At 36.8% G+C, this 14,298-nt stretch overlaps 3 protein-coding genes across 3 annotated transcripts in view; 2 read left to right on the top strand and 1 right to left on the bottom strand.

Moving 5' to 3' along the window:
- Positions 1-4,722, top strand: part of LOC110413728 (ERD (early-responsive to dehydration stress) family protein) — an 8,505-nt gene extending 3,783 nt beyond the window's left edge. The window contains exons 8-12 of the mRNA XM_021424660.1: positions 962-1,302; positions 1,797-2,042; positions 2,565-2,889; positions 3,701-3,934; positions 4,419-4,722. Coding sequence (XP_021280335.1) covers positions 962-1,302; positions 1,797-2,042; positions 2,565-2,889; positions 3,701-3,934; positions 4,419-4,628 — 1,356 coding nt within the window. The 3' untranslated portion in view covers positions 4,629-4,722. The remainder of the gene's footprint in view (positions 1-961; positions 1,303-1,796; positions 2,043-2,564; positions 2,890-3,700; positions 3,935-4,418) is intronic.
- Positions 4,723-5,743: 1,021 nt separating this feature from the next.
- On the top strand, positions 5,744-9,235 carry DBE1 (debranching enzyme 1). The gene has a single exon (XM_089783151.1). The coding sequence runs from the start codon at positions 6,418-6,420 to the stop codon at positions 9,022-9,024; it is 2,607 nt and encodes an 868-aa protein (XP_089639277.1). The 5' UTR covers positions 5,744-6,417; the 3' UTR covers positions 9,025-9,235.
- A 376-nt stretch (positions 9,236-9,611) lies between these two features.
- Positions 9,612-14,140, bottom strand: PAC (pale cress protein (PAC)). Its single transcript, XM_021424579.1, has 7 exons — positions 13,962-14,140; positions 13,789-13,856; positions 13,070-13,264; positions 12,487-12,573; positions 11,532-11,582; positions 10,658-10,837; positions 9,612-10,161 (listed from the first exon to the last, which is right to left on the bottom strand). The coding sequence occupies exons 1-7, from the start codon at positions 14,068-14,070 to the stop codon at positions 9,931-9,933; spliced, it is 921 nt and encodes a 306-aa protein (XP_021280254.1). The 5' UTR covers positions 14,071-14,140; the 3' UTR covers positions 9,612-9,930.
- Positions 14,141-14,298: the final 158 nt, after the last annotated feature.

Here is a 14,298-nt window from a genome sequence, read left to right as displayed (position 1 = left end):
ATCTTCAATCATCCTATTCAATCAAGGTAAGAGAGTTAAAATAATTCGGTACACCCCTACGGTTTCCGAATTGGATCGCGGGATCCCCATCGAGGATTGTAGAAGAGCAGAGATAGAATAAGGATAGAGATAATCTTAACCTCGAATAGAAGACAACGAAGTTGAAAGAAGATTTGGAAACGGCTGCTCCTTGCTCCCATCTAGAATCTGGAATTATCTCAACTGGTAGAGTCTTTTTGAGTTTTAACTCTCAACCACACCTTCAAATCAAGGATCCATCAAGGCTTTTGAAGAATTTCTTTGAAGTCTTTTTAGTATTGACCAACTGGGGCATGCATTTGCCTAGAAAGAAGAGATTTATGTGAAGAAAGTGGTGAGGTTAATGATGAATGAGTAGATCAGACAAGCCTATCAACCCAAAACAAAAGTACCTAGGGAAGAGAAATCGTACAATTAGTTAATCTCTAGAGAGTTTTTTTAATTGTTCTTTTAAGAGTTTCAAAGCGAATTGGTGGAGGGTGGCGGTAGCGTTAGGGATAGCAGTTTATGTCTCCAAAAACACTAATTCCCTAATCGGTTCCAACCATTTATAATTCAATGAGGAAGTTAATTGTTTCTTTGATAAAAAATTTAATTATTTTTATTATACTTGACATTGAAGTACATTGTTTATATGTACAAAAAAATATTAACATATGTTTTAAAATAACATTTCACGTTCCAATTGTTCTTACTAATTAAATGAATTAAAGAAGACTACATTATGAACCATGTAATGATCTGTATTCTGATTCCCCGTTCCACAAACTAAGACTAAGAATTGATAGGGTTGGAGGCAATGTAAAACTGATATATAGTTTACCATCCAGGCAACATCGTATTTTTCCCTCCCTTTTCTTCCCTTCTATAGTGTAATTTAGTTACTCATAAGAAAAGATGTAATTTCGTTGTTCTTATGTAGGAAGCTGCAGAAAGAGAAAAAGTGATAAATGATCCCAAGGCCATAGTTCCAGCAGCATTTGTTTCATTCAAATCCCGTTGGGCGGCAGCTGTCTGTGCTCAAACTCAGCTATGCCGTAATCCTACAATTTGGTTGACAGAATGGGCCCCTGAGCCACGTGATGTTTATTGGAATAATCTTGCTATACCATATTTTGAACTCTCCGTTCGAAGGTTGCTAATGGCTGTTGCACTATTTTTTCTTATTTTCTTCTCTATGATTCCTATAGCTTTCGTTCAATCTCTAGCCAACATTGAGGGGATTGAGAAGGTGTTGCCTTTCTTGAAGCCAATAATAGAAGTGTAAGTTCCTTGTCAGTGTTGTCTTTCTATTAACTAAGCATTTCCTTTTGGTGTCCTCAGTACTTTCCTCCCTAGAAGGCATTGTCATCTGTTTCACCTTCCAACATGTATCCCCATTTGATAACCCCATCTCGTCCAACCATTTAACAAGCAGGATCTTGCTAGGGACGGGCATCTACATCTTCACTACCAAAATAAAATCCAGATGGATAGACATAAGTTTTAAACTGTTTCTTTCTTGAACCCACCTGAAGCACTGTAGCACAGATTACTTCTGCCCCTATTCACAATTCACAGCTGGTAACATAGCCAAATTTCTGACTTGCCACGATGAAAAGTTACACTTTACTCTTTGGTGTAATTGCCATAATGATCTTAATCATAGGCTGATATCTATACATAATCTTTAGGTTTCCCCTATTACCATGCAACTAGTAATGATATAATGAGACTTGTAGTAGCTAAAATTCAACTGCTGAAATTTTTTTTATCAGGAAGTCTTTCAAGTCCGTCATCCAAGGCTTTCTCCCTGGAATTGTACTGAAGATATTTCTTATTATTCTTCCAATAATTCTTATGACAATGTCCAAAGTAGAAGGATTTTCATCACTCTCATCTTTGGATAGAAGATCCGCTGGGAAATATCACCTGTTCATTCTCGTTAACGTATTTCTCGGAAGCATTATCACTGGAACAGCATTTCAGCAGCTTAAAAGTTTCCTTGACCAGCCTCCAACAGAGTATGTACCTATCTCTTCCCAGTAAAATTGATGGCTTAACACATTTAATACTGCTATACATACATGCAGTTTGAATACCGAAACAATTTTGTTGGTTGTCGTTGCATCAAGAAATTATGTTACAGCAACAATTGGTGTATATCTCTGACAGAAATATGTAGCTACCTGCAGTGAACTCAAATGTGTCAATTTACTGTTGTAGATATTCTTATAAATTTGTTCTTTTGGGATTTGGCGACCAGAACTCAGATATACCAACCTTAAAAGTTCTTAATTGATGCTGAACCGCTGACTTTCTTCATCTTTTTTACCCTTTAGTTCCTTCTGTTCTCTTTTCACTTGTAGTGCATGCTTTTCTCTATTAGTGTTTATGATTGATGTTCAGCTGACTAGCATACCATCATGTCTGCATGCCAGAGCCCTAGCTTTCTTTCTCGTGCTATTTATATCATTCAATTTTATCTCATCGTACCTGATAATGTAGAGGTGTGATTGACTACAGATATTTTGTTACTTATGCAGGATTCCAAAAACCATTGGTGTATCCATCCCAATGAAAGCCACTTTTTTCATTACTTACGTAATGGTAGATGGATGGGCGGGGATTGCTGCAGAAATCCTCAGATTAGTACCATTAGTCATTTTCCACCTTAAAAATACGTTTTTAGTTAAAACAGAACAAGATAGGGAGCAAGCAATGGATCCTGGTTGCTTGGACTTTGCAACATCTGAACCAAGGATACAATTTTATATCTTGCTTGGACTTGTTTACTCTGCTATCACCCCTGTACTTCTTCCTTTCATCATCATCTTCTTTGCTTTCGCCTATTTGGTATTCCGTCATCAGGTACACTAGCTAACCAAATATTGTCTTGCATGTTTAAGCTACATGAAGCTTAAGTATTTCCTCTTCATTCCATTATAAATTAACTGAATGCTGGAAACATATGTAGATAACTTTTTTCAGCCTTCCATCAACCGATGTCATGTTAGTGTTTTTGAGTTGTACCATGCTGAACAGCTAGACCAATTCGTTATGGAGATATATATAGTACCCTTAGTGATTCAATTGTTAAACGGACTGAATCCAAGGGCTAATTTCCTCATCTACAATTCTGTGGCCTAGCATCTATTAAATGTTAGGATACAGATAGAGTACTTCCCTTTGAGGTAGGACTGCTTTTTGCCCCATAAGTGTCGAACAGTGCAATTTATTTTGCATTGTATTGAAGATGGTTCCATCAGTCAGTCATTTTGTAACAATGAAGGTCATGAGACAGCCTCTCTTTTGGCTACATGAAGCATATTGCATAAATATTCAATATTTCTTGCTCTTATGGTCATTTTCTGGAAATGTTCTCATCTTTGGTTTTTTGGGGGCCTAATTGAAATGCTTCATTCATATAATAAAGCAGGCAAATTCCTGCTACAGAGAATTACTAAATGGGAAATTCCCAACAAGTTCAATTACAACTGATTGACGAAAAAGGGAGACCAAAACCTCTAGCTAATAATAATTAACTATCATTAGTAGTACTAATAATAATGCCCCAACTTCTACATAGATCATAACTATCGAAGTATTCAATCTATGTTCTCATCTTATGGTATAAAAAACTTGCCTGTTCTATGTTCACAATCTTGTTTCATGCTGCAAGGTTATCAACGTGTATGATCAAAGATATGAGAGTGGAGCCTCATTTTGGCCAGATGTGCATCGGCGTCTGATTATTGGTTTAATAATATCTCAACTTCTTCTAATGGGATTGCTGAGCACAAAGAAGATCGATAAATCAACAATTGCACTCCTTCCACTTCCTATTTTGACCATCTGGTTTCACAGATACTGCAAGGGCCGTTTCGAATCTGCATTTGTAAAATTCCCATTACAGGTGAGGAATGCTTTGAATTATGATTTTCATGAAGCTTTAAAGAAATAGTTTGCAGAAGTTATGCTTGCTGAAACATTAATAAAAGGAATACATTTATAGGATACTGCTTAAATGTCATATGCAACTTGGAATTTTGAAGGATATGATGTTGTATGTTTGGTTGTGGCATCATACACCATGGCAAGCCATTTTATGTTGATCAAGGTTCGAGGATCATCCTTGATCGGATTTAGTTATAAGTTAATTTCAATAAAGGTGAGTGAAGCAAGTGTAACCTATTAAGATCTAGAAAATCTATGCTATTTAGCAACATCAGTCTGATGTTGGAAGCAGGTGGCATTGTTTTGGAACCAGAATGGGTTGGAACTTGGATTATCTTTGCTAAACTGATTAGTAAGGGTAGGAACTTACCATGTATCTTCCTTGTCGCTGTGAGTACATGTGACATTATTTATCTGACACATTAACATTTGATTTCACACAGGATGCGATGATCAAAGACACCCTTGAGCATGCAACGGAGCCAAACCTGAACTTGAAAACCTACCTTAAGGATGCTTATATACATCCAGTTTTCAAGGGCACCGACTTTGATAGGCCACAGTTAATTTGTGAGGAAGAGGACAACCCGCTTGTTCCAACAAAGAGGACCAGCAAACAGAACTCCGAAGCCGGTTCTACTTCTGGTAGTTAAGAGAAAATATTAGGAAACATCATCATTGTTCATTATCAGCATTTGGTCATTGTCTTCTTCTTCTTGTACATACAACCAGATTTTCCTATTGCATGGTTGGAATTTAGTGAGAAAATCCGTTCAAACGCGTTGCTTGCTTATAAACGTTCACGAATTACGTTGTGAAAGAATTTATGAGGTGTAGGAGAAAACTCTGCTGCTTTTCAACTTAAATAGGTTTGCTTCAGTAAATTTGATGCCTCTCTCCTAAGCGACATTGCTTTCTTAGATTTTTCATTCATTGGTAGGAATAATTTGTATGCTTTTTATTTTTAAAATATTTATATTTTATGTAGACCTTTATGTATATTAATATCTTTTGTTGCTAAAAAAATATATCAATGTTCATGTTATCAAATTCTTTCCATTACAATAGTGTAATCTTGAAAAAAATATAATTGAAAATACTATATTATAAATAAAATTATTTTTAAAAATTTTATTCAATTGCTAATAAAAGAAGTATACTATTTATCGTAATTTATGTAGATTTATTTAAATGAATATGCATAAACATAAATTGTTTTTGTAATATGGCATAGAACAAATATAGATCTTAAAATCAATCACAACATTATATATTAATAATTAATAGTAATTGTATATTTTTTATATTTATTCACAGCAAACATATTATTATTGCTGTAATCTCTTAATTATTTTTTAATAAAATGATTATTTACTCAATTACATAACCCTTTTTGTATGGTACACTTTAAACACCTCATTTGAAATTGGTTTTCGAAAATATAAAAATTCAATTTATATAAATTACAATATAAAAATTAAATTCATAATTTTAATCGAATACATGAACTAAATTTGGAATTTGACCGGTGGGAAGCGCAATTCCTTTCTTAACTTTCATACTATTTTATAACCTCAATAAATCTTGTGGGCCAGTGTTACTTAGCTATAACCATAAAGGGAAAAGGTCTAGGGCGATCTCTCCAGTGAAACGCAGCGTTTTAGTGGCAACGGCGCTTTAAGGAAAAAAACAAGGTTAAATCATCAGATGAATGCGTTGTGCGGTCCTGGGGAAAGCTATAAATTCCAAGCAACGACAAATCTACACTGATTACACTCCTCTTCTAATGCTTCTGGCAACTCTTTTCATTTGGGCTCTCTCTCGTCAACACGTCATTTTTCTGGCTTTTAGCGCTGATAGAATCCAATGCTGTAAGTTGTGTTTTCATTTCCGTTTATGCTGCTGCTGCTGCTGCTTCTACTAGTACTTTTTGTTCAAAAATAAAAATAGAAAACCTCTGCATTAATCTGGGTTCGTTGCTGCCACCATATGCTTCTTTGTCAACTGGGTATAGCTCAATTCTTATCAAGTTCTTATATTCCAAACTTCCCATCATTTCTTATGGTGCAATTTATCTGGGGTTTTCTTGGTTTTGTTTTTTCTCTTTCATTTTTCTGCGTTCTGTATGTTCAAGTTATGTATTTATCCGACTGCTCGTTCACTGTGGGTGCTTGATGCTACTATTGCACATGTTAACATGGATTTTATTGCTCTCTGGGTCTGGATGTTTTAAAATGATCCCAATATGGGAAAAGCTGGCCTCGGTATCGAAAACCAGTTGAAAAGATTTACGCTGTTTTAGGTTCCTTGATCCAGTGAACTAACTCTTTCCTAATTTCAAACAGAAAGCCATCTCAAATTCAGTAAGGAAAATTATCCTCCTTTCCAGAGAGGATTCTATTCTGCTCCCTGGTTCAAAATCACTTTCTTCTGCAAACATATATGGCAACTCTTCCTCCAACCCTTGCAAAAGGGCCCCATTGCCCGAACTGTGGAGCCACTGAATTGTCTAAATTATCGTTTGTCACCCATTATCTTTGTAGAAGCAAAATGGGACAGAGGCTTCAGAGAATAGATGTAGGAAGAAAGCTTTTCTCTGGAGAAGTTGCACAAAATGTCATGCAGTCTCGGTATTGGAATCTTGATTTGAGACGCTTTGCTGCATCACGAGTTTCTGTTGAGCAAACTGAACAAATATTTACTACAAGTACCCAAGTTGATGAACTTAAAAAGCTATCAACTTATCTGTTTAGGACAGAAATTGGAGGTCAGGTCAAAGTTTTTGTTAGAAAGAGAAGTGTCAACTATGTAGTACATATTGAAGTTTCATCCCTGCAATTGTCCAGTGATGAAAGTCAGCTAGTGCTAAGTGGGGGTGTACACAGATCCGATCATGATATCAAAAACAGGATCATTGAAGCCCCATTTATAGCAAGGTCTTCCCATGAGTTGGCACTTGAGTTGGAATTTGAAGCTAAAGAAGCCCCATTCTACTTCTCATTCTTGCTGAAAGCCCCATCAGGTGCAAATTCAAGTGGCTCAGAAATCAGAACTCATAGGAAGACTAATTTTTGTGTACCAATTGGTTTTGATCAAGGGTATCCAGCTCCATTGGGCCTTTCCTTTTCAACTGATGGTTCCATGAACTTTGCAGTTTATTCAAGAAATGCAGAAAGTTTGGTCCTGTGCTTGTATGATAATACTGCATCAGAAAAACCTGCTTTAGAGCTTGATCTTGATCCTTATGTTAATCGAACTGGTGATATTTGGCATGCTTCGATAGAAGGTGCTTTGACTTTCGTGAGCTATGGTTATCGGTGCAAGGGGGATACTGATGCATTTAATGCAGAGCGTGTTCTTTTGGATCCTTATGCTAAGATAATTGGGAGTTCCATTCCTAATCATCATGAGTCTGGTTTGCTCCTGAAACATCTTGGGCGACTATGCAAGGAGCCTGCTTTTGACTGGAGCGGTGATGTTTGTCCAAACTTACCTATGGAAAAATTAGTAGTATATCGGTTGAACGTTCTGCATTTTACTGAAGACAAGTCTAGTAAGCTACCTGCTGATGTGGCAGGGACTTTCTCTGGTGTAACTGAGAAGGTACAGCATTTAAAAGATCTTGGCATCAATGCTGTCTTATTAGAGCCAATATTTACATTTGATGAGCAAAAAGGACCATATTTTCCTTGTCATTTCTTTTCACCAACAAACCTGTATGGGCCTTCTAATGGTTCTGTATCTGCTATTAACTCAATTAAGGAGATGGTTAAGAACTTGCATGCCAATGGAATGGAGGTCTTGCTGGAAGTGGTATTTACCCATACTGCTGAGAGTGGAGCCCTGCAAGGACTTGATGATTTATCCTATTATTACAGGAATAGGGTTGAAGATTTAGAACCAGGACATGCTTTGAATTGTAACTATCCTGTTGTTCAACAGATGATTTTAGATAGTCTTCGGCATTGGGCGACTGAATTTCACATTGATGGTTTTTGTTTCATCAACGCTTCATGTCTGTTGAGAGGGTTTTATGGTGAAATTTTGTCTCGCCCTCCCTTGATTGAAGCAATAGCTTTTGATCCACTGCTCTCCAAGACCAAAATCATTGCAGATCGCTGGTATCCACATGACATGATGCCAAAGGAAATTCGTTTTCCTCATTGGAAGAAATGGGCAGAAATGAATACAAAGTTTTGTACTGATATAAGGAACTTTTGGAGGGGTAAGGGTGCTTTGAGTAGTCTTGCTACACGGCTTTGTGGGAGTGGGGACATATTCTCAGATGGTCGAGGCCCAGCTTTTTCTTTCAATTTTATTGCTAAGAATTTTGGACTTCCTCTCGTTGATTTGGTCAGCTTTAGTAATGCTGAAATAGCTTCAGAATTAAGTTGGAATTGTGGGGAAGAAGGACCTACAAGTAAAACTGCTGTACTTGAAAGAAGACTCAAACAAATCCGTAATTTTCTCTTTATTTTGTTTATTTCACGGGGGGTTCCTGTTCTTAACATGGGCGATGAATGTGGCCAATCTTCTGGTGGTTCCCTGTCATATGGTAGCAGAAAACTTTTAGATTGGAATGCAATGACAACAGGTTTTGGTATTCAAACAACGCGGTTTATCTCATTCTTGAGTTCGCTCAGAATGAGGCGAAGTGACCTTCTCCAGAAAAGGAATTTTTTGAAGGAAGAAAATATTGAATGGCATGGACGCGATCAGTCTCCACCACGATGGGAAGACCCCTCCTGCAAATTACTGGCTATGACATTGAAGGCTGACAAAGAAGAGAGCCAGTTGAGCTCTGAAGCTTCTCAACTAAAAGGTGATCTGTTGATTGCCATTAATGCGGCTGACAAAGCGGAAATCATAATTCTACCCCCACCTCCTGAAGGGATGGCATGGCGTCGATTAGTAGACACCGCTTTACCATACCCAGGCTTTTTCTCAGCTGATGGTAAGGCTGTTCTTGAGCAAATGATGGGGTTAGTTGCTTATGAAATGAAGTCTCTCAGCTGCACTCTGTTTGAAGCCCGCGCTGTTCGTAGTTGATGGATTCCCCTTTTCCCCTCCATTTTCTTCATTGAAAATTTTGTAGATGGGTAAAGCATAGAAGAACAACCTTCTTTTTTTTTTTATCTTTTGCATGTGTGAGTGATTGTATAATTGCAGGTTGAAGTATGCAAAACAGGGACGTTTTCAAGGTAGGCAACTTGTATATCCATCAGTTTCTTCAATAAATAAAAACATTCTAATTATTTCTCTTAATGATCTTATGAAAAATGTAAACTTCAGCTAGATAAATTGGGCAGCTGCACTCAGGTTTGGGTGATTTTGATTACTTGAAATTCTTGGGTTGATGTTAGAGAGAGTTCCAGCTTCGAACACAAGCCTTCAACGAGAAAACAAGAGATAGTTATTTCTGTATAGTAAGTTTCAGAGCACGGAACTCTTGTATTGCCAGGAGGGAACATGAATTTGGTGGAATGGAAGGAGGAAGAGACTTGAAAATTCAATTTTGGCCATTGCAGGCAGCAAGACCTTACTCTTGCAAAACCAGCAATGGGCTAGATATGATATTTCACATGTTTGCCAATGTCTTGAATATTCATGATAATTGAAACATGCCCAGCCTCAACTTCTAAACATAAAGCTTGTAATTCAATGTTTTCACCTTCATTGCACATAGCGGCAAAGGCGGAAAGCAATCCAGTTGAAGAAAAGCCCCCGCACAGTACAAAATTGCATTCAAAACACATACATACTCCCACCTATTAATTCTCTGTACCCTACGAACTATATACTCCTAGAAGTACAAATGCTATACCTGGCTACCAGTACAAGTTTCATTGGATCTTACAAACCAAAATCTGCCCAATATGCAGAAACTGACCAGAACTGGATGCCTGTTTTTCTCCTGAACCCAACAATCAGGCCCCAAAAATGGAAAAACTAAGGCTACCACTTCAAATTAATGGCCAAGTCTAGCAGAGTTTCAACTTGGTGAATGGTTCGTTTCTTCTCCTGTTCCTTCAATCTTACTGCAACAGACTCTGGATCAAGCCCTTCTATGCTTTGTGCTTCATTTTGTTCCGATCGAACCTCTTGTAGCAAAGCATCCACCTCTCTTACAAAATCTACTCTCAGAAGAACATCTGCTTCAAGTGGCAGTGACAATGGCCCATGATGCTGATAGAAAAGTTAGGCATAAAACGTTAATTTGAAGGTGCATGCTTCAATATAACATTTATAAGCACGTAACCTAATAGATAATTAAAGATGTCATTGTATATTTAGAAAAAATTGATGATGCCTATTTAATAAACTTATTATATTTATATTATTTGTATATTTGATATCTTTGATACTTCAGAAGGATATCCCTTTCTCAGGTGAGCACGTTTCTGAGTTCCTAAAACCACAGGCAACAAGGACGTTATGTCTCAGTGCTGCCCTTTTCTACTTTGGTCTCACCAAGAAGGATAGAACACCAGGCTGTATAAATACAGTGGCTAAAACCTAATAGGTAGCCATACAATCAGCATAAAGAGAAGCAGCTCAAACATTAGATGTTAGATTCCCTCATGGAATATGATTGCAAGTGTCACAAGTACCATATGTACATGCGGAGGTTCATAACTCAAAAAAAATAAAAAAATCAAATGCATTTCCAATCGCAGCATACCTTATCAATGTCAAACCCAGCTGGTACAAGGATGCTAAAGGGATCCTCCCGCGGAAAAGTATCAGCCATGCGTTTTTTGCATTCCTTCAGCCATCCTTCATCGTTAAAACCATCATGCATATTCAAGAGATCATTGAGCAGTCTCATGGCAGGAGTAGCCTCCCGTTTCAATATCTCAGTCTAAAACATAAAGAAAAACTTAGATATTTTTTTTCAAATGTTTTGTAGTAATAGTTGAACAGCAGCAAGAATTTGAATAAACATAATGGAGGTGTAAGAAACAAACTATTCCTTATTGCATGAAATGTGCTGAATCCAAATACTCCAGCAAAGTAGACAATTCAGAAAATTTTGACAGCCTTTAGCATTTTCTGTACCTTCTAGGTAACCTCATTTTAGGCTCATTCCCCAAAACTAATTTCCTGTATTTATAACGGATAACAGTTAATTATAATGGTGTTCCCTTTATCTTACTGAGAGAATTTGACCTAGATAAAGCAAGCCCAAAATCAACCATATCCATGAAATAAAATGATTTTTCGAGGTGGCGGTGGATATTACAAGGTAGAAACAGGGTTGGAGGTAAAAGGTTAACGTAGATAAGAATAATTGCTGCATCAGGAAGCTTTTGGTATTTCTGAATTTGATCACTAACAGTCAGAGACATTTATCAGAAAATGATATAGAGATTCTAGATTTTAAGTACTGAACATCAAACCAGTGTGGAATGGTACAAGTTAAGTTTACAATCAAATAATTAATAAATGTAGGATCATTTTCAGAATCCAAATTGCCAGTATATCAACATATGGAACACCCTCTAAACAGAATTCAAATTCTGATCTGTAATCAAAATAATTAGTCTAGTGCATACCTCAACTCTTCTGTAAAGAAGATCAAGACTCCTAATGGCATCCTTTTCATCCTGGAAAATGTTATAAGTATTAAATTTATACACTAGAGACAGAACTGAAGGTCACTACATGGATTAAATGAACACTTCATGCAGAGAATTTATTTTTTAAACCCCTTTCTTATCAGGCACTGTTATGGTAAACACAAGTAGACAACATGGACAAAGCTGATTCACCAATTGCAGGAATTGCCAGAAATTAAATTGAAATAAAAATATAGATAAGATCCATATGGATGTTTGCTAGAAACGTCTGCATCATGGAATAAGTACACTTGTGCACACATAAAATGGCAATAGTCCAGGTCTAATGCTAAACTGCTCAAACTTGAGCACAGGCATCGTGCTTTTACTCATGCCTGGGATAGGTACGATCAATTTTTCCATAATGTTTACATTGTATATTATATTAAAAATTTGTAACCAAACAACTATGACTGCTCAAGGTGTAGGCGATGTGACCGACACAGATTGTTAAGCCAGAGTAACATAAGATCAATAATTATCATTTCCCCCCAGGCATACCAGGTCTCTTTTTGAGAAGAAAAAAGCATCTACTCTTGTGCAATAAAGTTTGGGTTTAATTTCGATATACCTAATCAACAAGTATGCCATGCTTGGTATAAAAGGACTAACATCATTGATTGAAGGATCTGATAACTGTTATCACAGTTGTGTTTATCCATTCCCTGAGATGATTTTCCAGGGCTGTTATTTTGATTCCAGAAACTCCCAAATTTACCAAGTTGTACATCAAATTCTCAATGCGTTAGAATGGGTATCACAGTTGGTTTAATTTTTAATGAGCTGTGGCAAATTTTTGCACAGACATATAAAACCTCTGAAATAAAGGCTGGAAAAGAAATAGGTAAAGTCAAGGGCTGCCAAAATGGGAAGGTACTAAAAACCCACTTACATCATGCCGTGCAAGATCAAGACGATTCCATATAACCATTAGCACAAGTTCAGTGAGTTCACCTCTCTCCGCAGCCTCCTCAATTTTCTGCATTAGAGTAAAGTTAATCAATGGGTACGAGTATGATCATCAAACAAAGTGATGTGAATAAAATATGCAGTTTCTTTATCATGCAATATTATGTTCAGCAGAAGAAAGAAAACTTTAGGAATTGTGTGCCCTGGTGTTTATAATCTGGTCAAATATTAGGTTATTCTAAGAGTTTCCAAAGTTTTACTTCAGTTTCTTGGAAGACAAAGATGCTAAAATGAGTGTTTTCAAATTTTTATGCATGCTTAAAACAAAGAAGTTCCCAAGCCAATTGCTGTTAAACCTCAGTCAACACAGCCGGACTTTTGACAATAATGCAAAAAGTAAGTCCAACACAGCTGTATTATTCTTATCCTTGTTAGAAACTTTACCAGAGGAAAAGAAATTCGATTAGAACATTTTCATTATCTTAAAACCTTATTCTGAGACAAAATTAAACTGTTGTAATGAACTGGCTTTTGGCTCTAGAAATACACAGACACACACACCCTACCTCTTCCACCTCTTCTTCAGCCCTAATGAAGCTTGAAACTAATTTTCTTGCTTTTCTGACATCTTCTTCTGGGTACCCCATCAAACGCATGCCAATTTCACGATACTCTTCAATCTTTTGTTCCTCTTCTTCCTCTTCCTCTCGACGTCTTCTATGTAACTCCTTTGTCTTTTCCCGTTGTCTGGCTTGCCATTCCTAACCAAGATATTATCAAAGCCAGTTTCTGAGTAGGCATTACAAACAATTCAGGCCAACTGCAGTGACCAAAGATCAACAGAATTCACAAACTAATCCAATGAAAACACATTTATGCCAGTATCCTGAAAAATTTACACATTCATTTCATAAAAGAACAATTCTTTTAAATTTTAGATATACATATATGTAATCAACGAATCAATTTTCAAGCTACAACTCACAAGTCAAAAGGTAAAATTATCTGCAAATAGTACCATATTCCAATCTATTTCTAGAACACATGTGGGTATACATAAACATGCAAAAACCTGCATAAGTAATCACAATTTGGTGTGTAGTAATAGCCTCTTCTGTTCTTTTTCAGAGAAGTAATAGCTAATTTAGAAGTGACCCAGATATCGCAAAACTTGAAAACCCATTTACCTATACTAACCAGAGAGTAAAGCACCCAAAAATTATATAGAATAAAAAATAGGAAAAAAAATAAGGGAAAAACCGGTTGAGCAAAAAGAGTAACATACATCATCGTAATACTCCTTTGGCATCCCTTCCAGAAGTTGCTCTTCTTTGTTCATGCTCCTTCTCAAAACTGTAAATTATACGTTGTTCACAAAGAAAAAGAGAACGAATTTTGAGCAAACAAAAAGCTTGATTGGTTCTTTGAGAGTAAAACAGTGAGTTTATGGGAACTAACCTGCTCCAGATGGGCAAGTGGTTTTTAAACTGGAGATGCGCACGTTAGTGGGTGAAAGAAAGGATTGTAAGGGAGGTGCGCCTGATAGCGGGAGCAAGTTTGCCTCCATTTTTGCTTGCGACAAACACTGAGAGAGAGAGAGAGAGAGAAGGAGCACTTCCAATTTGGGACATTTCCGTTGATTATAAACGATTGTTTGTGTGTTGGGGAGTCACTACATTTTCACCCCTCTACTTGTTCAATTTTTGCATTTGCGCCCACCTGGAGCAGCCATTATCAATTTTCTTCTTTTCTTTTTACCGCTTCTCCAAACATTGGGATTACTTTTCAAGTTAAT

Source organism: Theobroma umbraticum, unplaced genomic scaffold (assembly GCF_002168275.2).
Source record: "Theobroma umbraticum cultivar Fairchild unplaced genomic scaffold, ASM216827v3 scaffold_4.1, whole genome shotgun sequence".
NCBI lineage: Eukaryota > Viridiplantae > Streptophyta > Magnoliopsida > Malvales > Malvaceae > Theobroma > Theobroma umbraticum.
Note: the sequence above shows the minus strand (reverse complement) of the source record. Positions and strands in the feature narration are given on the sequence as shown.